The 24,241-nt window shown below is 47.4% G+C and overlaps 1 protein-coding gene across 1 annotated transcript; it reads right to left on the bottom strand.

Annotated features, from left to right (window-relative positions):
* Positions 1–1,809: 1,809 nt before the first annotated feature.
* On the bottom strand, positions 1,810–23,966 carry epha2b (eph receptor A2 b). Its single transcript, XM_042097809.1, has 17 exons — positions 23,781–23,966; positions 23,057–23,124; positions 21,038–21,689; positions 11,924–12,079; positions 11,454–11,786; positions 10,884–11,011; positions 10,553–10,736; positions 10,297–10,393; positions 9,468–9,520; positions 9,223–9,348; positions 7,976–8,161; positions 7,706–7,767; positions 7,306–7,515; positions 7,015–7,164; positions 6,570–6,763; positions 6,034–6,189; positions 1,810–4,526 (listed from the first exon to the last, which is right to left on the bottom strand). The coding sequence occupies exons 1-17, from the start codon at positions 23,860–23,862 to the stop codon at positions 4,418–4,420; spliced, it is 2,946 nt and encodes a 981-aa protein (XP_041953743.1). The 5' UTR covers positions 23,863–23,966; the 3' UTR covers positions 1,810–4,417.
* Between the last annotated feature and the right edge of the window lie 275 nt (positions 23,967–24,241).

Consider the following 24,241-nt stretch of genomic DNA (forward strand, 5'->3'; position numbering starts at 1 on the left):
ATGGGGTAACGCGCCATGAGATGAAGAGAGAAAGAGAGAGAGAGTGTAATAAAAAACGGCTTGCCAGCCATACAGAAAGAACAGAGCAGAGGCCAGAGAGAGAGAGAGAGAGAGAGGGAAGACGACCAATATAGACGCAAATTGGAGGATGTGTTTTTTCGGTCAAGAACCAATCTCTAAAATTAGCCACGATGCAAATTCCAAAATGAGCCTGCCTGTAAGGGAGCAGATGAAAACGAGAACTACAGAAAGGAAAAGGACGGAGTGGAAGAGGAGAGTCATACATGAACAGTAGCATGATCTCTTTTTTTTACAATGGAAGTCGTTTTTTTTCCTTTACAGAAAAGAGGCGTTTTTAAAAAGCCACTAGAAAGGGGAAAACCTAAAAATTGAAAGCCACAGGCCCCACACAGCAGAATCCACAGAGAAAGCAAAACCATGTGTACGACATGAAGGGATTCGACACAAGCCACTGAAGGCTTCAACCAGAGGATAGATGGGATACAAGCCTACACAAGAGCACACACACACAAAGCCACACACCCACACATACACACACACACACAGATGTGTACGCACATGAAGAAACAAAATGGTTTGCTAATACTTGAATTGATAGGTAGGCACCAAAAAGCCTTTGTTGACATGAGACCACATATAAAGGCATCAAACAACAAAACACCAGTTGGATCTCTCTTTTTTTAAAATAAAAAAAATACATTCAGGGCTTTCATTTCTGAAGAATGGCCACTGCTCGACCACATGACACACACCAACAGGCAGTGGACGGAAAATCTCAACACTTTCTCGGTTTTGGGGCTGGTGGCCGCACTAAACAAATGCCCTTTCTAGGCTCGATTACATCAGCAAGGCTTAACCAGGGACAAAGGAGACGTAGAGTCACAGATAGGCCCACAGACACAATGCTATGACTTTGTAGGCCCAGTAGTCATTCTTCTGGTTCCCATGCTCTCTCTGCCGCCCTCTTACCTGATTGTCTTCCTTGATGTTGTTTCTTTGTTTACCAGACTACTGCCGGGGCCAGGTTGATCCAAGCGGCCAAATATTTGCATTCCTTTTTTTTTTTTCAAACCTGGTACTTCCCATCTTATCTAAAGAATGCATTAGGCGCTTGTGCAACATGCAATGCTCAGCCGGCAACCAGCTGATAATAGGCACCAGACAAAGCAGCCATCCCTTTTCAAGTTCAGTCGAAATTAAAAGAGCAGAGCGCAATCCTCACGGAACGCTAGAAGTCAACCCAAGAGAGGATTCTCTCACCATGTGGGCCGTCCTCAATGTTTGGAGGTCAACCTCCAATAAGCATTAGCGAAACTTTTTGTCCTCAAATACAGTTGACCTTTAGTCGGAGTAATTATTTTAATTAATGTATTACGCAGATAGGCCCTAGTAGGTACCGGATGGCCTTGAGGCCTCTCGGTCTGCTGCGTGCATGTATTTATGTTTCACTTAAACTGATCCAGGGCTTTAGAGCAGAGACTTGACACAATGCTTAAAGCCATTACCCAGAGGAGTCGAGTTAAGAAGTTAAATAAACAGACTGTCTTTGTGCGACACAAGCTAATCAGGCAAAAAGCATGTACCAGAAGACCAGTCATTGTACAAATGGGTACAATACTCTATGGTCATGTAGTTTCACCTATTGTTTGGAATGTTTACTACCAGTATATGTACTATATGTTTACTGTATGCCTAGCTGAGTCAACTCACTAAGTGTGCTTGAGGTCTACAATGACAAAGCTGCGTGGTTTGCCCTTCTGTGGAAAAGATCCATATCTTATACACTTCTCTGATCAGGATTTTTATTAGAGGTTCAGGTATATGACAGTACACACAAAATATGCTATATTTACAAATTTTATATTAACAATACGCTACATTTTCTTTTCATTAACTAAAAAAATGGACAAGAAACTCAAAGCAGTAATTGGCTACAAAGACTTTATTGTGATTGAAAAAAAGAACTTCAATTACAAATAAATCCCATCTCAGTGTAACTATGACAATAAATAAAAGAATAAAATAAATAGGCTATTAAATTAAGTACAAAACAATTGGCCAAATAGTGTTGTATGTTTTTTTTTTCCTTTGAGAGAGCGCCAAATTGTCTGTAATCTCTGTGTGGGGAAAACTCTTTGCAATTAGGAAAAAAACATTGCAAAGAGAAATTGTTTACAACATGAAATAAAGGTAGACAGGGTTAACAAACTACACTTTTTTATATTTCCCTTTGTCACAGTGGAGGCAACCACTGCAAAAAAACAACACTACACATCAATGACCCAGTCCCAAAACAACCTCACTCGTTAGGCATCAGCTTCAAGACAATCATAATGAGGACCGTGAAGAACAAATTCATATATTTATATATAAGAAAGAAAATGAAGTAATTAAAAACAATCTGTATTTAAACATTCACCAATGTTTTTTTTCCTTTTAAAAAAATATCTAAGTGAAATCCTCAGTAAAAGACTCCTTGGCTTTCATGATTAAATGAAAGACTGCGATGGAGACAGATGAGGTGAGCTGAGCTCTGAGGTGAGACAGACTTCCTAGGAAAATCCTCAGCGACTGCCCAGACAGTCAGAGGCATAATGTCACCCAGGGTCAGAGAGTATACTGTATGTCCTCTCTCCCTCTTCTATACAGTGGGTGGTGTGGAGGTTTTTTTTCAGTCATTTCTCTATAGACGGGTTTGTGGTGAACAGAATGAAGAGAAGCCCAAGGAATGGTTAACATGTACAAGAAAAGCACATAGTGTTTTCACCCCCACATAAGACATCTGGCATCTCCAAGCACATAATCAATTTGGCACTGCTAATCTACAATAATCTTCAAGATCATCAAAGAAGTTGATTATGTGCTGACGTGCAGTACAACGGACAAACCAACAGCCCATCAACTGGATGTCTACTGGCAATTTACATTTCTTTGCTGTTTGACGAACGAACGCTTTGGACTCGTCTCGGGGAGTCTGCCAGCGCTGGGAGCCTTGCCTGCATTTAGCGCAAGCCTTGTGTACTCGATGCAGCAATCACCACTGCCCTGTCACTGCAGGCTTTTTCCACTTTTTCCAATTAGAGATCAGCAACATTCCAGTCGGCACCAACTGGAGCTTCCCGTTCCACTTTCTTTCTTTCTCTCTCCCTCTCGGTTCCGTTTTTAAATGTCATCCCCTTCATTAGGAGAGACAAGGCTACAGCAGGATACCAAACCTGCCATTTCAACTGTGACCATCCGGCCGCCTCAGAATTGTTGCTCTCTCTCTGTGTGTGTGTGTGTGTGTGTGTGTGTGTGTGTGTGTGTGTTCTTTTTCCTCGTAAGTGCTATTTTTTCCCTATTCTGGGTTGTCTGTGGCCTCCCTCTAAGCACTCTCCTCCAAGTTCCTCAGGCGCTTCATGGCTACAACATAAACGCTCGCTTCCCCCCCACACCTTCCAGGCTCCCAAAACTGTTGATGGCTGGTGCTGAGGTTCTTCACTGCAAATTTCAAAGTAAGGCCACAAAGTCATCCTCTAAAGCCAGCGCACTCCACAGAGACGTCACTCAACATGCCCTGGCAGGTCACCCTAGAATACCCTTGGAACAAGCAATGGTTCAACAAGAATTTCCCAGCTTATACAAATTTCCACGCCCGTAACTTCTCCTGAAGGGACTTTCATCTTCAGAAGAATTGAGGTGCTTTTTATATTCGAAATTACTTCAAAGCTTCAAATGAAATCCCATTTCAATTTACACCATTCAATAGCCCTCCCTTTAAATAACGGCAAGATCAAGCCCTTAGGAAAGTCGATTTTTAAAAGTCGTGCCCTTTGGTGAATGGGGCCCCTCTACAGTTAACAGACGTTGCAATGCCAACAAAGAATTACCATCCATATGCCTGCTTGGGTTTCCCAGATCCTGCAGCCACAGCAGAATAGAAACATTAACAACTAATCTGATTACACTTCTTCCAAAAGAAGCATGCATGTAAGAAGACCAAACAAAACTTAGAATGTTTTAAAAAAAATAGAATATCAAAAAATATATATCTTTTATACACGGTCCAATGTATAGCTTTCATAGCTTTCTTCTCCCACTTCCCACCGTTGCTCTTCTCCATTCGTTGATATCAAGTCTATCAAATCTGCGGCATGTCACACCGCCAGGAGTCCATCACGGGTTGGCTGGGGGGGTGGAGGTGGGGCTGGGGGGTCTGCCCCAGTCAGGAGCTGTCCCTGCAGCTCGGGGTGGGGGGGTGGTGGTGGTGGTGGTGATGGGGGGGGGGGGGGAGGAGGGGGTAGTGTGGAGTTCAGTCAGTCAGTCAGTGCCTGGGGGCCTGGGGGCCTGGGCTTCAAAGACTTCGCTGGTCATGAGCGGGTGTGTGTGCACGCACGCGTGTGTCAGGGCGTCTGCCTCACACCGCAAACACGCTCAGGGTGCTGGTCTGGTCCTTCAGGCCCAGGATGCTGTACGCAATCCGCTTCAGATGCCCGGGCAGCCGGACGCCGATGTTTCGGATGTCCCTGTGGAGGAGAACAAGGAGAGAGAGAGAGAGGGTGAGGGAGGGACCAGAGCAACAAATCTCAGCCCTGGCTGCAAGAAGAGAGTTTTCCACCCAGAGGCCGACAGGCCAAAAAACGGGAAAAGGGTGTTTTTTGAGCAAAGCCACTCACGCATGCAACGCGGATGGATCCAGTTGCCTAATTACATCTTTAATTAGGGTCTTAATGACTTAACAAGGATCTTCCATTGCTGCCATGAACCAGGCCCCTGGCAGGCAAGGAAAGTGGGAGCCTTGTAAATAGTTGCTGGTCTTTTTAAGAGTACTACCAGATGACAACAGATGGAACATACGGCCATAAAGTCAAACAAAACACACAGAAAAATATAACAAAAACACATCAAAGGGATTTATTTCGCATTCTGTCCCCTCCCTGCACATAGTTTACCCAGCTTTCAGAGCTAAAAGTGAACATGGGAAGAGGGCCAGGGGTCAGTGTGGTCAAAACTCTGCTTCAGCCTCCCCGCTTTCCCAAAAAGCTGTGCCTCTTCTCTGCAGGTCCCCTCCTGAACTCTCACCCCACTAAGGCTAAAGATGGGACAGCGCCCCCGCTGCCCCCATTCCCTCCCGGAAAACAAAATCTCCAAATCTCGGCCTCCCTCCGCAGCGGTCTAATCGTCCTCTTTTTGTCTGAGCCGAGTCCTTCTCTCTCCCTTCTCCTTCCCTCCCTCCCTCCCTCTTCACCTCCTCTCCTCTCCTCTCTGTATCCCTTCCTTCTCCCCACGGAGGGCAGAGAAAGCCACACAGCCCTGTGTGTCCCAGGCCGGAGCTGAAATGGCGGTCTCTGGCTGCAGCCAGGCAGCCCTGCGCTGGACCGCTGCGGGCACTTGGGAGGGATACGAGAGATGGAGGGAGGAAGGGAGGGATGGAAGAACGGAGGGAGGGAGGCTGACCGCAAGCCGCCACCACCTCACCACCACCACCAGGCCGCTGAGGGGGGAGAGAGCCTATTCTTCCCTTCTTCCTCCTTCCCTTTTGCCTTCCCTTGTAACTTCAACGACAATGACTCACGGCAACTCAGGCCTTTTATTGGACAATAAAAGTGAGTAAGCACCTTGTTAGACGGCCGAATATTAATTACACCTTATGATATGGCATTATAACCATCCCTGCCAGATTTAGTAAAGTATGCTGGTCTGTGGCCCAGACTGGTAATCCTCGTAACCGACACACATATTCAGGTCATTAAATTACTGGCTTTTGGGGATGAAATATGGAAAACATGTTTCAATATGTTTCAGAATTAAGGCCAAAATACTAACTTGCCTATAAATATGATCTCGTGCTACCTCATCAACTGGGTGACTGTTTATAGTTTTGGTACCCGGCAGACGTTGGGCAGGTTGGGCTGCCTGCGCCAGCGGTGGTGTGTGTGCAGTCTGTGTGATTGGAGGAGCGGGACGGTGTGTGTGTGTGTGTGTGTGTGTGTGTGTGTGTGTGTGTGTGTGTGTGTGCGCCCCTGTACTCACTCGCTCTTCATCTGCAGCACCTGCTCCATGGACACGATGCCAGCGCAGGAGAAGTTTTCGCTGTACTGGCTCATCTTGATGGACTCCAGCCACTCCGACACAGACCTGAACGGAGAGCCATCTGAACCGCTGGTGCTGGGGAGCCGGATGGACACACTGATGGGACACAGAGGCCAAAAACAATAAGAGACAGACAGACACACACAATTTGCATGCAACTATTATCTTTATATTGTATTGTTGTACTTATTAAGGAAGACCAGTTTGTGCGGTTTTATCATCAGATAACAGATGAGAGTGTGGCAGTTCCGCCTGCCTCTAACTCCCTTTGTTTTTCCCAGGCACGCAAATACTATGATAAAGATCTAACTAAATCGCCGACACTCTGCTCAGCAGTACGCAGTGCATGTCCCAACATCTCAGCATACCAACACTGATACTACCTGCCAACCAAAAGAACCTCAAGCATCTCTGGATTTTCTCACACCGTATGCCATCGCGTGCAAGTGAACACCGATGCCGAGGTGAAGTCTTACCGGGGATCGAAGTCAGCGATGGCCTTTAGGGACTCGGGGCTTTTGAGCAGCTTGTCCAGGATGCTGACGATGTCCGGGAAGCGGGGCCTCTTGGAGCGGTCCTGCTGCCAGCACTGCAGCATCAACTGGTACACCGCTGATGGGCAGTCCATGGGCGCGGGCAGGCGGAAGGCCTCGTTTATGGCTTTCATCACCTGACAAGCAAACAATCAAAACGGTGACTTTAGTGTCCAGATGTTTCGTTTCGAGTCCTTCTGCCTTCTACTTGCATTCCAACGTCCTCATGTTCTATGCGTGACTATATTTAGGAGAACTTTTCCAACCACAGCATGAAACAACAGCAAAAACACTCCTTCCCTTTTCTCCATGCTTTGCCCTTCCCTGGTCGGTCCACCCACACATAACGTTACATTTCATTGCATCAGACGGAACTCTGGTGGCCTACCTCGTGGTTGCTCATATCCCAGTATGGCCGCTCGCCGAAGGCCATCACCTCCCACATGACTATGCCAAAGCTCCACACGTCGCTGGCCGAGGTAAACTTCCTGTAGGCGATGGCCTCAGGAGCCGTCCAGCGGATTGGGATCTTGCCTCCCTGTTGTGGTAAAAACACAGACAAAAAGGTCAGTGGACAATGAAAGGGCATTCGTTCATGCTCCCCACATCGAAATAATAGTCTGACGACGAAATTACAAGTGCTATGAAACCGGGAGCTGGAAATATGTCTGAAACTCACACTGGTGGTATAGGTCCCCTCTGGGTCGTCCTCCAACACACGGGACAAGCCGAAGTCGGACACCTTACACTCCATGTTGCAGTTGACCAGGATGTTGCGGGCAGCCAGGTCCCTGTGCACATAGCTCATGTCGGACAAGTACTTCATCCCTGCTGCTATCCCACGAAGCATTCCAACCACCTGAAAAGAGGTCATCTCCCCATCATGATCCTGAAAAGAAAAGACAGAAAAAAGAAACAAATATTAACATACAGTACATGTATATATTCCTAGATATTTTTCTATTACATTTATAAGCTCCATACCCTGAATAATGTACATTGTGTAAACTACCATTGTGAGAGGTTGAAGCTGAGGTCATAGCCACAATGGTAATGTTTGAGACAGGTACATGACTCACCTTTAGGTATTTGTCCAGGGCCCCATTCTCCATGTACTCAGTCACGATCATGGCATGTTTGACTGAAATGGGCAAATAAAGCCAAATGAATAACAGAAAAACAAAAATATCTATGTACTGCCAGAACCACTCTCAAAGCATTACAAAAATGTTCACAAGATCTACAAGAGAGCAAGAGAGAGCAAGAGAGAGCGAGAGCGAGAGCGAGAGAAAAAGACAGGAGAGAGCAAGAGAGAGAGAAAGACAGGAGAGAGCAAGAGAGAGACTCACACTTGGTGACAACCCCTTCTAGGCGGATGATGTTCTGGTGGGTGAACTGTCCCATGATGCTGGCCTCGCTCAGGAAGTCCTGCCTCTGCTTCTCCGTGTAGCCCGGCTTCAGAGTCTTAACGGCCACCGCCGTCTCCTTGCGCCCGGGCGCTTTCAGGATGCCGCGGTACACTTCCCCAAACTCCCCTACAGCGAAGCAGAGCAGGATAGGGGCATGAGATAACCACACACACACACACACACACACACACACACACACACACACACACACACACACACACACACATCACTCCACACTACACTTTATGCCGGGTGTTTGAACTACAGCGCTTTATAGGGGCTGGGAATAAACTGTGAACCAGATGCTGTGGCGATAATCAAGGCTCACACACATAGGCACAGAGAATGAGGGCGTGAAGACAGGCGAGCATAAACAAAAACACATGGCATGGCCTCGGCACACCTTAAGGTCAGGTTATCAATCAGGAGGGTTAACTGGACACTGCTGGTCAGTGGCTTGCCTGGAGTGGGGGAGGGGGAATGTTGGAGTGTTGGAGTGTGTGTGTGTGTGTGCTTTTGAGTGTGTGCGTGTGTGTGTGCTTTTGAGTGTGTGTGTGTGTGTGTGTGTGTGTGTGGAGGGGGGGGGGGGGGTTAGTTATGGGAATCAGCTGTCTCGCCCTGGCGAGGATTGCGGCGGGCCGTGGGAAATCCTGTGGGGGTGGACAAAGGGTAAAGGTGACCCTTGCACCATAATCCACCCAGCCACAGGTCAGCGACCGCCGACCAATGAGGTACATCCTTTCAAAAAACCCAGCTTACTGTTTCAATTAAGTCGCTGTTTATTTAATAAAGGGGTGCAACATCTTATTTTGGATTCAATTAGCAGGAGTGGAAAACAAACATGACGGGGAGGAGAAATGGGAGCACCGAGAGGGTTACGCAAACAGCCGAGATCAGGCTGAAGTGTCTTTTTTTCTTCTGGAAAACAAATGCTCTCTTGGGGGAACAACTTGCCACTCTGAAATATGTCCAAACATGTAGTGCAAGAATCCCAATGTGCAGATTCTGATCTGAGCTGTGTTTCGACTGTCACTCCAGGCAGTGAGCTGTGCCTCTCACGTAACTCCAAATAAATAATGCCTTCACATGTTGAGAGAGGGGGAAAACACCCTTATCTCTCCCAGGGTCTCAACTGCGCCCCAAGAGAGGTGTAGGGTGTTCTTTTGATTCAAGAGGAGGTTACTAACCAGCACCGATGACTTTCTGCTTGGTGACGTGACTGGGGTGGATTTCCTTTGTGAACTTGTGCACGGCTGTGTTGGGGTCCTCATACGTGTGGGGGTCGACATACGTCTTCAGGGGTTTCAGTTGTTCTGAAAAAACAGATCGAATGACGAAGGTGCGTAAAACGTACATAAAGTCAACTCCACAGGGGGCCATAGCAGTAACGTGGAGGATAACGTGGTTCAGAACAGCTCAAATTGTGTTTTACCTGGGCTGAAGTAGGTGTCTTCTGGGCCTTGTCTTGTGTGAGACCCTCTTCTCCTGCAGAGGAAAGAGAGAAATATATATATTTTAAAAACTTTTAAAAACCTAATCCTGAAGACCAGGATATATCCCAGTCAAGCCTTTGGTTAGAAGGGCAACCTCTGTGCCGATTTTCCCATGCTGCTGCGAATGTTCTGTTAATGATTTCTAAGCGTAGATGTTCTCAGAGCGTGGGCTTTGATTTCAAAATGAAAAAGGTGCCTGTGTTTGCCAAGTGGTGACAGGAGGTCGGGTTATCACAGACAGACAGGGCTGGCGGGTGGAGGGAGGTGGGGACCGGGTGAGGTGGGGTGGGGGTGGGGGTCACCTTCACAGAGCCCTCTGCTAATGTCTGAGACTCAAAGAGAACCAGTCGCCTCTTATCTGAAACAATGTGGCCTTCTGATTCGGCCCTTTTCAGACCTGCTACTTGTTAGAGCGCCGGCTTTGAGGAGCCACAGAGAGCATTCAGGGGCAATTCTTTCCTCCCCACTGGAGGGAAACAGAAACAGATACAAGGGGCCTGAAAGCAGCTAAATTGGAGAGAGAAAGGCAGGGAGGGGGGGGTAAGGAGAGGAGCAGTGATGAATGCAAAAGAAGAAGATGTCCTTTTGGATCATTTGCTATGGAGAAAAAAGAAAGAAAAGAAAAAGAGAGGAGGGACCGTTAAAGAAGGGAGTGGATGGGGAGGAGACAAAGTAAGTATTGAGGGGGAGACAAAAGACTGGGGGGGAGGGAGAGAGAGAGAGAGAGAGAGAGAGAGAGAGAGAGAGAGAGAGAGAAAGAGTGCTGACCGTTTGCGTACGAGCAGGATCACCACGACGATAAGCAGCATGGCGCCTCCCCCCACCACTGCAGCCAGAATCACTGAGGTGTTGCCCTGGTTTGGAGCTGAGGGGATGAAACAAGGAGAAGAATTAGGAAAGAGAATGAAACAAAAAACACATTCACACACACTCACTGCACTGCAACAGGCCTACTCAGCTCTGAAGTATGAAGTCATTTTCTCACACACACACATCAGTGATGTCCACTCTTTCCCCCTCTTACCCTCTGCCATGGTGGTGAACTCGTGCTCCATGACGTCGGTCCCGGGGGTGCCGTCAGCGTTCAGTGCCTGGACCCTGAAGAGATACGCAGTGCCCGGAGCCAGGTCGGGGATCTGTACCGAGGTGTTCTCCAAGATCAGCACAGTGTACGTGGTGCCAGACGAGAAGGTCTCGCCCTCGCCATCCTGACAGGGAGCGAACGTGACCGGACAGGACGTTAGCCAATAAAAGCAAACACAACACTAAGGCGATTGGAGGGTCCGCCTCTCGGAGCTGAATAATGACCGGTCAGTGATTTGTGAGCGGTGCTAAAGATTGTGTCCTGCTCTAACCTTCTTGCGGTACATCAGCTGGTAGCGGTTGCGGGCGGCCAATTTGCCTCTGCGGGACACGGTCCATGACAGGGAGAGGCTATTGGGGCCGCGCTCGTCCAGCTGCATGGTCGTCACCTTCAGAGGATCTGTGGAGGAGGACGGAGGTTGAAGGTCACGGTACAAGACTAGAAACAGCATTACAACACCCTTAGTCCACTGCCAAGTATACTACTATGCAAACATGGGTGTAGCTTCACATGTAACAGTTGGGGACATCGGTCTTTTGGTGAAAAAAGTGATCTCATCCCAACCACTTCTTGTTTCAGTAAGAACAATTAAAAGTGCTTCCTGTGGCTCAACAGTTAGAGTCAGGTGCTAATACCAACACACCTGGTGAACACACATACTAATGAGAAAGCATATCTGGATGTTTGAGATAAAAGCATCTGCTAAACAAATAAATGTAACATAATGTAATGTAATGTAAAACAACATCACGTCACATTTTATATAGCACTTTTCAAGGCACTCAAAGCATGTTTTCTGTAGAGCTGTGTGAAGAGGGGCCGACTGGCTGGGGCTTCTCACCGGTGTCGTGCAGGATGGTGGTGATGGAGCTGACTGCCCGCTGGGTGCTGAACTGGGACACACCGCTGCGCGCCTCCACGCTGAGGGTATAGTTCACGCCAGACTCCAGCAGGCCGATCACCACGTTGGTGTCCGCCAAGTCGGTCTCAAAGCGGATGTGCTCGTCGCACGGCACACAGGCCGAGGCCGATTCATCGCAGAGCTCGCACGTCACGCGGTAGGTCAGGTCCGAGCGGCCGCCCGTGTCCTCGGGGGGGTTCCAGGACAGCGTCACTTTGCCCGAAGCGCCCAGGACTGGTGCTGTGGCCAGATCCACAGGTTCGGAGGGCAAGCCTTCAAGATGAGAATAGAATACAACAGAGTATGAAAAAACGGATTGTGGCTAGGATAACTAGCAATTAATCCAATAGAATAGAAAAGAAAACTAAAATGAGACGGACAAGGGCATTGTGGGTGTTTTTTGCCCTTACCAGAACAGCCTTCGGACAAGGGGTCTGTGGAGGCACGGTGATACCCATCCACGCAGGGACAGGCCAGAGCTCCTGCCTCGGATGGCTGGGTGTTCGCTGGACACGGCTGGCAGGCCTCGCTGGATGCGTCCGCTTTGAAAAAGCCCGGCTGACACTCTGTGCAAGGAGACCACACATACGGGAGTTGGCCAAGGAACAGAGGGAGAGAGGAGGAAAGGGAAACATACAACAAAGATTGGGCTTTGAAAGCTCGTGTCAAGTTCATAACAAATGCAGAGGTTCACTAAAGCAACTCCTTTTGAAGTGTCTGTCTCTTTCCCTCCCCCGTAGATAGGGAGTGCTCAAAGTCCACAAAGAAAAAAACCAATGCACACACTCCTTACTCTTCTTTCTGTACCTTCTCCCTCTCTTCTCTACAAACAAGACCAGTCATCCCACATTCCAGTCAAGCACTGCACGCGCGCGCACACACACACACACACACACACAAGAGCAAAGAAAGAAGACAGTGAACTGAACAAAACCGAGAGAGAAAGAGCTAAGCTAAAACTGCATCTACCAGAAGACTAAACAGGTTTGGAGAGAACTCAAACAATGAGTCGTCCCGGCCCACTGTACAGACACAAGACTGTACGGAAGTCAACAGCGCACCCCTGAACAAACACAATGGCCCAACAGAGCAGTCCTCTCTGTATACAGCATGAGTGTTTCTTTGTGACATTTCTGGATGTACATATATTTTGGAACTCGTCATTCTGTTACATGTTCCAAAAAAAAAAGTATAAACAGGAAATATAGTGGAGAAAATGAAAAGGTCTCCCCTGCATCTGTCCAGAAACATTCCAGCACACGTTGGTCACGTCCTTCCTCCGTCCACTTCCACCCACCAATCACCACCAGCCCCCCCCCCCTCCCCTCTTCCTTTAGCACGACCCCTCCACCCGCCTCCGCTGGCTGAGGGAGGAACCCACCGATATCAGCTTGGGCTTGTTAATGGGCTTTATGAACGTCAGATGAAGCGTGAAACTTGATCAAGGCGCCCGAAAAGTATGGTGAACCCGTGCGGCGCGCCTTTGATGAATCACAGAAAATTAATGTGCGTGCGATTGGATGGGGGGTGGGGGGGGGGGGGGGGTTGAGATCAACAATGCGATAAAACTGTCTGCAAGTGCATGTGTGTAAATGGAGGTAGAAAAGTGCCACAGGGTGAAATATGTGAAGAATCAGAGGCGGTTTCAGTGTCAGAAGCCAGGAAAGGAAAAGTTAGAACAAGTCTGGAACAATAGTCAGAGCAGATGAAATTAGCCTCCAGTGCACTCATCTAAAACACTGCTTTGAGAGGGGGACGCAGTCACACTTCTAAAACTGATGGAGCACTGGATGACAGGGTCACTTATTTGTTTCGGGTTGGGTTGCCGGAAAGAGAATATTTTGCCAACACAACTGATTATAGGGTAGGAGCCCCTCCCGGACCAAAGCTTTGTTTCAAGTAGGCCCCTGTTTATGGTTGCAGTGCTTGCTGTAAAACAGGAGAGGCAGGGAGAGGTATACATTACTTTAAGTCTATGAGAAACATGCACGCTCCAATTTCAAAAGCAAACGTCTTAGCATGAAAAGAATTCGGGCAGAGAGTCCGAGAAACAGGCCTGCATGTTACTCATTCCTCCCTTTCAAGTGGAGCCCCGTTCGCCTATTCTCTGCCAGCTGTTGCGGCTACATTTTTACTACAACTCATTAACGCGACCTATGCGGACACGAGGGGAAAGGGGCGAGAGACAGAGGGACTTGGGGAGTGGAGACAGAAGTGGGGTCGGTGGGTGGGGGGGGATAATGACTCCTGCTGGGGCCAGAGAGAAAGGAGAAAGCAGAGACAGAGGGAACGCGAGAAAGGAGCGAGAGAGAGACAGACAGACAGACAGAGAAAGAGAGAGAATTGTTCCATTCACTTCTAAGAGGTCTTAACAGCTGCTGCGGTGAGCCTCAATTCATATGCCCACGCATCTACCCACCCACCCCCCTCCTCCTCCTCCTCCTCCTCCTCCTCCTCCTCGCGTAATCCCCGCAAGATTCTTTGGGGTCCCTTCCCTCGCCCCTCAAGCCACATGTGAGGGTCCGTCTTGCATTCAGCGGGGCCATTCACCCGGGACAACAGGCACACAAGACTCCTCAATTCAGCTTGCCACCAACACTTGTTGGGGAAGGGTGGAGATACCACATGCCAATAGAGCAAAGGGAACAAGCCTCTTAACACTGAGGGACAAAAAGAGACATAAAAGGAGACTAATCAATTTGGAATGGGTGGAGGTGATCATCTTGTACTGGCCTTGGAATTCGATCAAAGAGAAAAGCACAAATTGGTCAATTAACTGATCTGATAGTTAACTACTAGGGAATCAATATCTACTGATTTCAGCTGCCAAACTGAGGAATGTAGCTGACATGCAATGAGAGATTAGGTGATTTGTGTGTGTGTGTGTGTGTGTGTGTGTGTGTGTGTGTGTGTGTGTGTGTGTGTGTGTGTGTGTGTGTGTGTTGCAATCTCCAAAATGTTGCTGTGAATGTGGCGAAGCAGTGAGGAAAGCGTCAGCTGAGAGTCTCGCATCTGTGCAGCCCCACAGGCCAAAAGGAATGCGCCTGTGCACTCCGAGGGCTTTGTCTTTGTGCGCCGGACACAACAGGAAGCAGGAACCGCAAGGCTGCTGCTCGGCTTCCTTCCTAGGCCAGCCAATCAAAGCAGGCGAGGAACAAGAGCCAACGAGAGAAACACTGCTGAGGTTGGTTTTAAAGCAAAGGGAAAGAAACAGCCAGGGGGGGGGGGGCAGAGGGAAAAAAAGAAAAAAAAATTGTGGCATATGACTTTTGAGGGCCGCTGACATTACCAGCTGAGCGACTTCAGCGCCGAGCCCTGAAGAGCCGGTCTCCTGCACAGTGTTGAGGAGATTAGGCTCTTAGAGGCCTGGGAGTGCGTGTTTGTTTATTGTGAGGAGCAGAGCAAGATCTCCTGTTCTCCTGTGACCCGCCTGGCCCCCACAGTGGTCGAGTGGGCCTGTCGACAGAAGGGTGATGACAGACGGGGGAGCGGAGCTAATGAGGAGACCGACGGATAGACAGATAGACAGATGGATGGATGGTTGGATGGATGGATGAGTGGATGAGTGGATGGATGGATAAAGGCATACATAACAGCTAGACATGAGGAATCCCTCAAGGACTAAGAGTGAGTCAGAGGGAGCGGACTGAGGACTGAAATGGAACGGGGGTGGAGGGGATAGGAAGGGAGGGGGTGCTGGTGTTGGTGTCCTCATAGGCAGAGTGAAAGAAAAACAAGGCCAAGCTAAAGTCATTAGCCTGCAAGCGAGCAGGCAGAGGTTGCCTCAGGGTCTGGGCGGCAGTGAGTTAAAGGGCCGGGTCTGCCGGGAGTTGATGGCCAAGCAAAACAAACAGAGCGGCGCAGTGAGTGAGGACAGCAGCCCGGGACTCGTTTCAGAGGGGTTGAGAGGTTAACTCCAGAAGTAGTGTCCGTGGAGATCGCTAGAAAGGGGGGTGGAAACGCAAATCACACGAGAAAAAGCATCATTAGAAACACAGATTGGTATCAAGAGTAAAACCTGCCGCTGCAGGAATGGGTCTTTGAAAAAAAGAGAAGAGGGGGAAAAAAAAAACATCCATCAACATGTCGTCTTTGGCCTTTTTTTTGTTCTTTTCTTTCCCCTTTGGTCAAATTGTTGCAGTTTTTTCTTGTTTCTCTGTCCCCTCTTTCTGCTGACAAGCCTCTTGATGCTTTGTGTGGAGAGTGTGTTTTTTGAGGAGTGCGTGACAGCCTGACAGCCTGTCTGTCTGAGTGAGTGGCCTTGTGGCTATGCTCAACAATGCGTGAGACTGTGGGTGGAGGGGCAGTTGTAACACGATGCCCCTGGGCCAGTGTGTGTGTGTGTGTGTGTGTGTGTGTAGGAGGGGGATGATCTAGGTATGGGGACCAAGTTAGTCAAAGGGATTACCAGGCCTATAGAACAGCTGTAAGAGAATTACATCTCTGCTTTACAATTCTACTCATCCTTTCATCTAGTCGTTAACGGACGACAATAACTGCTGTAATCCTAGTCTTTTCACACTTTTCTCCTCCTCCTTAAAGACAATAATGCAGATTAAAGTGGGAAAAGGGCTGAAAAGAAAACAAAACAAAAGGATAGGAAGAGAAATTCTATATTAAGAGAGAAATAGCTAAGCTCCTGTTATTCGAAGAGCCATGTATTCCGTTTGAGTGTTTCTGTTTTCTTCTTTGGACAAACCACATTATTTTACAGTGATATTCATCACAAACAAGCACGTGCCCTTTGAGCCTTTCCTGCCCTCCCAGTTTCCCCATATTCAGGTGCTGTTGCAAGTCTGCTTCCGCTTAGAGAGGCCACGTAAACCAATAAACAAAATTCCTTATTATGTGGAAAATGAGTGAGTGAATGAAGGCCAGTGAATGAGCACAACAATGAAAAGCCCTGAGCCGACGAGTTGGAGGGTCACTGAGGATTAACAGGCCTCCGGTCTGCACCGCCGCTCGTCCTGTGTATGTGTGTGTGTGTGTGTGTGTGTGTGTGTGACACTGCCCCGATACTGGGCAGGAAAGTGCTGACCTCACACACCAGCCTCACAATGCACTCAACACATCCCCTCTCCAGCTCTGGCCCTCCATCATTGGAATGCCACGCACAGGAAACATCCCCCCCCCCCCCCCTCATACACACACACACACACACACACCAACATGGCTTCGTGGACTAAGTCGGCCATAAAACGGGAGCCAGCGCCGGTGAACAGCATGGCACCAACGAGGCAGAAACTATGGCTACGGTCAAAACAAACATACACATCTACCTATGCAGACACTAACTCGCTCACACCCTCAAACTCTGGCAGGGGAAAACATTCTTTCACTCCTCCAAAAGGAGAAGGGGAGAGAAAAAAGGGATTTCTCCACAGACAAACATAGCTGTGCTTGATGTGGGCATCCTCTCTCTTTTGGGTGGAAATATTCCGTTGACTCCCATGCCTGAGTCATTTAAGAAAAGATACCGGTGCCCTGGATTTTCCTCCCCTTCACAAACCGACCCGACTTCCGAGAACCCCAAACCACAAGGTCACGTTAAATTTACACTTAAGGACAACAAATCTATCCGCCGTCTACTGAATCTCACAAATACTCTAAACATTATGACAAAAGTGCCGTCTTGAACGCATAACTCAACTTGGGTTGGGGGATGTGTGTTGGGGGGTGGGGTGGAAACACATTGACAGCTCACCGAAAAAAGCCTAAGCAGGACAGAGAACAGAGAAAACAATTCAGGCGACTAGTGGAAAAACGGCATAATCCAAGAAAATTAGCCTGAAGTAAAGGTGGGAGTAATTATAGGTCACACAGGGTGAAACAACCTTCAGCGCTCAACATCAGCCGCACATTTAAAACATATTTCCGCAGCCTCCTTGTTCTCCTCTAAGCGCGCCCTCCATCAAAGAGACCCGGGAGCGCTTTAGCCAACATGGCAAGGGAGGCTAGCACTTATGGTCGAGTTTCAGTGTTGCGCTCAGAGAGACAAAGCCTTCAAAGCCAGGATCATTCTCTCTGTCGGTACCTCACTGGGACTCTCCCACCCAGTAACCTCCAATGGGCCGCACACAATGGGGAGGACCGGCCCAGCAAATTCACTAAATTGCACAGCAGGAGTTTCACGGCCCATTCTCACACAGCAGTGTGCCGATTTCTTAATCAAGCTCTTTCTCTCTCTCCTGCTGGTGCGCCGAGGTCTCACGCCCCACCCCACCCACTACCACTCAGCTGTGTATCTCCTAAGCTGTTCATCTCCCGAAAGCTCATGCACCAATCAAGTCAAGCTCAAGGGGGTTGTGTGTGTGGATACCGATGAAAGGAAAGTAAAGCTAGTCAAATAACGTGATCAAGGCTCGCAGTGTTAGTCAGCTTCTTGAGACGTGGGGATGAGTATAATTGGTCTTAATCTGGATTTATCAAGACGGTCAAAATACATTGGATTTTCAAAATGGACATTTTGAAGCAACTGATGTGACCAGTCGTCTGGTGACACATGAATAAGGCCATCGATGTTAAGCATCTATTTATCTTTAACGGCGACCGATGCTGGAGAGGGGGGCATGTTTATTTACTGGACACCAGACAACACTGGGGATCGGGCTCCGTGAGGTTTCGTCCGAGGCCGTGTGAAACTGGATGTTTAAAGTCTCAGTGCGTGTCGCTTCCATGACCCATGCTCCCAGGCCAAAAACAACATCATCAGTAACAAACCCGTCAAAAAACATTTGAGCAGTATCAGCGTGAGGAGGACTGGGCAGCAAGCCCCAGTGGAGACCGAGAGGGCCAAAAGGCTGTATCACATTCACCCATAGCGAGAAAGACTAAGAGTGGACAGAGAAGAGTGGCAGAAAGAGAGAGTGAAAGAGAGAGAGAAAGAAAGAGAAACAGTAAAAGGTAAGAAAGGCCTACACAAAAGCCAAAAAACAAGCAAAAAAGGGGCAAGCAAGGATGTAATAAGAGCAAGAAACAGGAAGAGGGGAGAAAAATCAGGGAGAGGGAACAGCCCGGAGAAAGAAAGACAAAAAAGATGCATGCCTAACCAGCACTTACAGCTCTTGAGCACACACACACCCAAGTCAATTACTACCTAGTCAGTCACTCACCACCACACACCAGCCTGAACAGTCACCAACAGTTTCTGTTCCAGCCAGTGGGTAGAAAAAGAAACAGGAGATTACAGTAAATCGGGAACGCCTCCCTGAGAGGAAAGAAGGAAAGAAAAGTCCAGCATCACCACACCAGTCCCCTCCAAAGAATAGCTCTCAACTCTCATGTATTTGTGATCAACCCTTTATGCCTGACAAATGGTTGCCCAGCATTTGGCCAGGTTTGGACTGCACTGTGCTATGTGTTCTCTGTGTGTCTCTGCTGGCACAGGGCGTGGGCATGAGGTTTTTACTTGCCCAATCACAGCACAGGTCAAGCAAAATGTGCCATTGTGTGGTCAGAGGAGGTATGTGCGCCTTTGTGCCCAAGAAGATTATGAGGAAGGAGGGGCACTTCTTTATAGCTAGGAAAATTGTGTCAGTGTAAACAGTGAGTCAATGCAAGTAGGGACAGAGTACAGATTGTGACTGTGTGTGTGTATTGTGTGTGCGTCTGTGCGCAGTGTGTGTGTGTGTGTGTGGGGGGGGGGGGGGGGGTGCAGTGTGTGTGTGGGTGTGGTGTGAGGGAGATGGACAGAATGAGAGAGAAAGAGAGAACGAGTGAGAAAAAGAAAGAGAGATTCTTTATTTTCAGAACTGCAATACAAACTAGACAGATCCTGAATAAAGTGACTCATCTAGCTAAAAAAACTGGCACACTGACAGACAAAGATTAAGTGTTTACTGACCCACAGGTGAGGTGAGACAAAAAAAACAAACAATTAGATTTATGAGATTTATGAAAACACAATTGGGCAATTACTTCAAGAAGGCTTCCAATGGTTATGAGGGCGTGGAGATAGTATGTACAAAGTGTTGCGCACCTTTCTCCATCGCATTCATGCTGCCTTTTTCTATTCCTCTGACTACGTGGCCAACTGATTGGCCTCCATCATCCATATATCCATCACAGAAAGAGAGAGAGAGAGAGAGAGAAAGAGAGAGAGAGAGAGGGCCCACAGCACTCCCCGTGGGAATTCCTCAGGCCTGTTGTAATCAGGGAGGCTCCTCGGTAAGCTCAGGGGAGGAATGCATTGGAGAGAAGAGAAGAGAGGAGAGGAGAGGAGAGCTGCAGAGGAGAGGGAGGGCAAGAGGGACCAATATCTCTGGCTGCAAACACAGCGCCGCATTGTTCTACTACCTTTACATTCCATTCCCCACCTCTTTAAAAATGCCCCCTCCATTTTTTTTCTTCCTTTTCCTCTCTCTAGCTCCCTTTCTCACACTGTTTGTGTCTCCTTCTCCCTCTTGCCTACTCCAGTTCTCAGCTTTCACAAATATATCCTGCTGAATGTTTGACTTCAGGTTCCACACAAGGAGAAACGGAACACCATATTTAACCACACGTATTCAGTGTTTGTGCAAAACAAGTAAACTGTTCCAAGGCCATCTACCTGTGAGGCGAGTGTTGCAAGTGTTTGCAAACTGCTTTTCAATCAGACAAGTTTGTATACATTCCCTGCTCATTTAACTTGTCTCGGCAAGATTGTGTGCGGAAAGTAAAATGCACTGAAAGTGATGGAGTTTGAAGGGTTTTGTAATGTTGTAACTCCTTACGGGCCCTGACATGCCTGCACTCTTTCTTTCTCTCTCTCTCTCACTCACACACACACATTGAGTCACAAAACACCTGAATGTCAGGCCACTTAACTCACACCTACAGAATGCACCGTGAGAAAGAACAAGGTCAGGAAGAAAATGCTACATGCCCAACAGACCCAGGTAATACCATGTCCTTTATAGGCATGCGGTGAACACATCCATGGAAAACGTTTGCCTTGAGCACAATCATTCGCTACAGTTTCTGACTTGAGGTATGAGCCTGTTAGTCTTAAAGGAATGCATGAGGACAGAAATCAAGGGAAAAAAAGTATCCCTGGAATAATTAACAAGCTTTTCCCTGAATTTCGCCAAGATGGTGGCTCAGAGCAATAAGAAGTAAATGAATGCATAAAAGGTAAAAAGAGTAGAGCTACACTTCATTTCCACACCACTGCCTCTTTCCAAAAGAATGCTTCCTATCCACATATCAAAGAGATAAGCAGCAGATTCAGTCAGACGACAACAAAATGAGAGACTATTATTATGATATGAGCAGACCTGTTCCTTCCCTTCTTCCTATCTTTCCTAAGCAACCTGTGGCCAAAATCACCGAATGACTATGAGCATTTTTTGTGTTTATGGTCACAGAGAGATGCGGTGACTTGCTCAAGGCAGTTGAAGCATTCCATTCCTTTTCATGGGAGTCAATGTACCCAGGGGGACGGAATTCCTGCTCTATGAGCCATTTAATTCCAATTCCAAACAACTCCTGTAGCATCCGCAGTCGTTAAGACTATAGAGTGTGTCAGAGGGGAAGTTATCTCTTACCTTGGCACGCATCGCCCTCTGGCTCGTATCCCTCACGGCACTGGCACTGCCCGACCGGCACCACCCACTCGCCTTCCGCCGTGCAGTAGATGAGTGGCTGGTTGGCACTCACAGCGTTCTCCACACACTCGCCCGCCACCTTGCGCAGGTTTTGTTTGTCCCCACCAGCCACGGTCTCGGGGAAGGCTGCCAGGCTCTTGATGGTGGCCGGGCAGATCTTGTAGTAAACCCTGACTGAGAAGAGGGCCAGGCAGGCCCCGATGTCCTGGAAGGCCAAGTAGAAGCCCTTGCGGCTGAGGCCTTCCACCACCCGGGTCTCCGTGTTCATCTTCAGCTCGCCCATCTTTGAGATCTCGTCGGGGGCGATAGTGGCCACCTTACGGAACTGGCTCTTGCGGAAGTTGGTGCCGATGTCCACGTCGGAATCGGAGGCGAAGAGGTTGAAGGTCTCCTTGCAGGTGAGTGAGGCACCGTTAAAGGAGTTACAGTCCCGCACCACAAACCGCAGCTCCACAAACACTCGGGAGGCCGTCGGGTGCCGCTGAATGAAAGTGGTGCGAAGCCAGTTGTCCTGGCCTGCAGGTGACTCCACATTACATACAAAGTAGTTGTAGTGCAAAGACCCATTAAAAGCAGTCTGAGCTATTTCCCACTGCAATGGAAAAAAGAGAGCAGAGCACACAGATCATGAATGCCTTACTGTGGTAGATTTGTCTCAAAGGCTCTGACCACACAATTGAACAGGAAGGCAACAATCACCAAGTCATCCATACAGGATTTATCACCAGCCTCAAGCAATATCCACAGAGGTTCTTATTTCTCCATGGTCAGCCATGTTTGCTGATATAGTTTGTCTGGACAGTGGGGAACATTTCCCTTTCATTGTGCTCTGCATGGAGCTGCAGTATGCGGTTCTCGCTATAGATGCTGCCACTGGGCTATTAATTATAAGAGTGTTGCATTGTTTGCTCAGTGTGTGGCATAGGAATGAGGGGGGGGGGGATATGCAACTGGAGAACAAATGCCCCCATAAAAAATATATAGGCCATACTGTTTCGGAGTCCTTACACCAGTTGAAAAGGAATTTATACCCTCATTAAAACCCCAGTAGCTCATTAAGACTGTAATTTTTACCAACATGAGGTCCAAACATTGCTGACATATGTGCTTTTTAGACAGGGTGCTTTAAATTAAATCTCCTGTGCTGTTAATATGTTTGTACACTGCAGTTGTACACATGTTAACTGTTAACATACATCATCTCAGGCATCAGGGAATTATTTTTGATTATTATTATTTTAATGACAGACATTTTACAGCTGTGAATTGTAATATTGTGGCTAAGCTTCACAAAAGGAAACTTGTCTGAACTTGTACCAAACCACCATCACCTTACGGACAGTAATTTGCATGGACATTCCAGATCAGTCAAGTCGAGAGGAAAGAGAAAACCTGCTAACTGCAGCCAGGCAAGGCAGGCGCACTAAACTAATTCCCTCTGTTTTCAATGCACCAGGCCTTTTTCGTCCAACTTGAATAGTTGAAATAATGAAAACCATTCCACAAAAACTCCAGCTACAAAACCCGAGTGTAAAAAGACAGCTCCACTGAAGTGCTTAACTTACATGTCTAAAAAAAAACACCACATGGTCCTAACTTTAAATGTTAATTACACCCTTACTTATAAAATCCTGAAGACAGGGCTTTAAAACCACACGAGGCCACAAGTATTCTCCACGCAGAAAGCTTGCAGCATTTAGGCTATCTTTCAAACTTTTTTCTGTCTAACAGCTCAAACTCTGTCTTCAGTAAACTGTTAAATCCTTTTTTAATATAACACATTAAAGACATGCGCTCTAAAAATCACCCTGAACAACTGAAAAATGTAATTTCCCCCACTCAAGCGTTGACTTCTAAGAACCGCTGGTAAAGCAAATAAATATAATTCTCCTATAGAAACTGTCTAGTAAAGGCACTCAGTCGAGAGTGACAACGTTCTTTTTTTTCCAAGTTACTCACCCCGTTCTCGTCTGGCCATTTCAACCAGCCCAGCTCCGATCCCGATGCAACCATGTCCAAAAGCACCTCTGTGAAAGACCAGAAAAGAGATGTTTCAGTTTTATGCGCTCTGAAAGAACCATTTATTTGGTCGTTCCTGAAAGCCTTGCTCTTGTGTTAATAAATAGCATCTATAGCCAGGAAAAGATAACTTCCAGTAAATTCCTCTCTTAACTCTGCCCTTACATGACAAGACAAGCCTATAACAAGTGAACTGTACAGCATAAGTTATTGTGATGAGTGAGATCTTTGTACAGAGCAGTTTAAATATACCCTCAAAAGTAGCCTAAGCTGGCTGACTTTAGTAAGCTGTTGACGCAAATGTGTAGGCTAATAATAATATTTAATGCGAAGACCATCAATTATCTAAAAACCTTTACCAATCCAACATTCAACAGCACACGTTCTGAAATATACCACACCACTCAAATAGCACTGAGCATTAGTCTAGAATTAGACAAACAGTCCCAAAAAGTAAATAGCCTAACACGATAAATGTATAAATGCAAGGTGCTTTCAAATTCATTTAAATTGGTGTCAGATGAATGACAATTAACCTGCAAATTGAAATGCAACTGCATACTTTTCGTATTCACCCATACTTACACCACGCGCTACCTCGACCTATCGATTGTTAAAGGAAGTTGGTTTAGCATAACTTTTAGGTAAATTGTAGGTTACTCACCTTCTTTATTTTGTTGTGAAATAAATATACAGTTAATAAATATGGTAAAAAACAAAATGCACTTTAATCCCCAGTATTCCATTTTATTGAAACGTTTTCTTCCTCTTCGAGTCCGTTTTACTCTTGGCAGCCTTCTTCCTCGGTGGTACTGATTTCTGCACTGCTAGTAGTTCGGCTCTCCGAGGACTCATTCAGAAATGCACGGCGTCATGGGCTCCGCCCGTCGGAATTTTGTCGAATTCCTTATAGGGAGGAGGTGTGGTATATGGCTGCTATGATTGTGTGTTTCGCTTGTTGCAACTATACGCCCAATATCAAAGTCTAACCCACCTGTGCCAATTACCGGTGGATGTAAGGTAAGTCATTGTTCCAGTTTATGTACAGTATAGATAACAACCTGCCAAACGCTGAGGAAAGTTATTCAAAGTCTTTCTTTCTTTCTTTCTTTCTTTCTTTCTTTG

Source organism: Alosa sapidissima, chromosome 7, assembly GCF_018492685.1.
Source record: "Alosa sapidissima isolate fAloSap1 chromosome 7, fAloSap1.pri, whole genome shotgun sequence".
NCBI classification, from domain to species: domain Eukaryota; kingdom Metazoa; phylum Chordata; class Actinopteri; order Clupeiformes; family Clupeidae; genus Alosa; species Alosa sapidissima.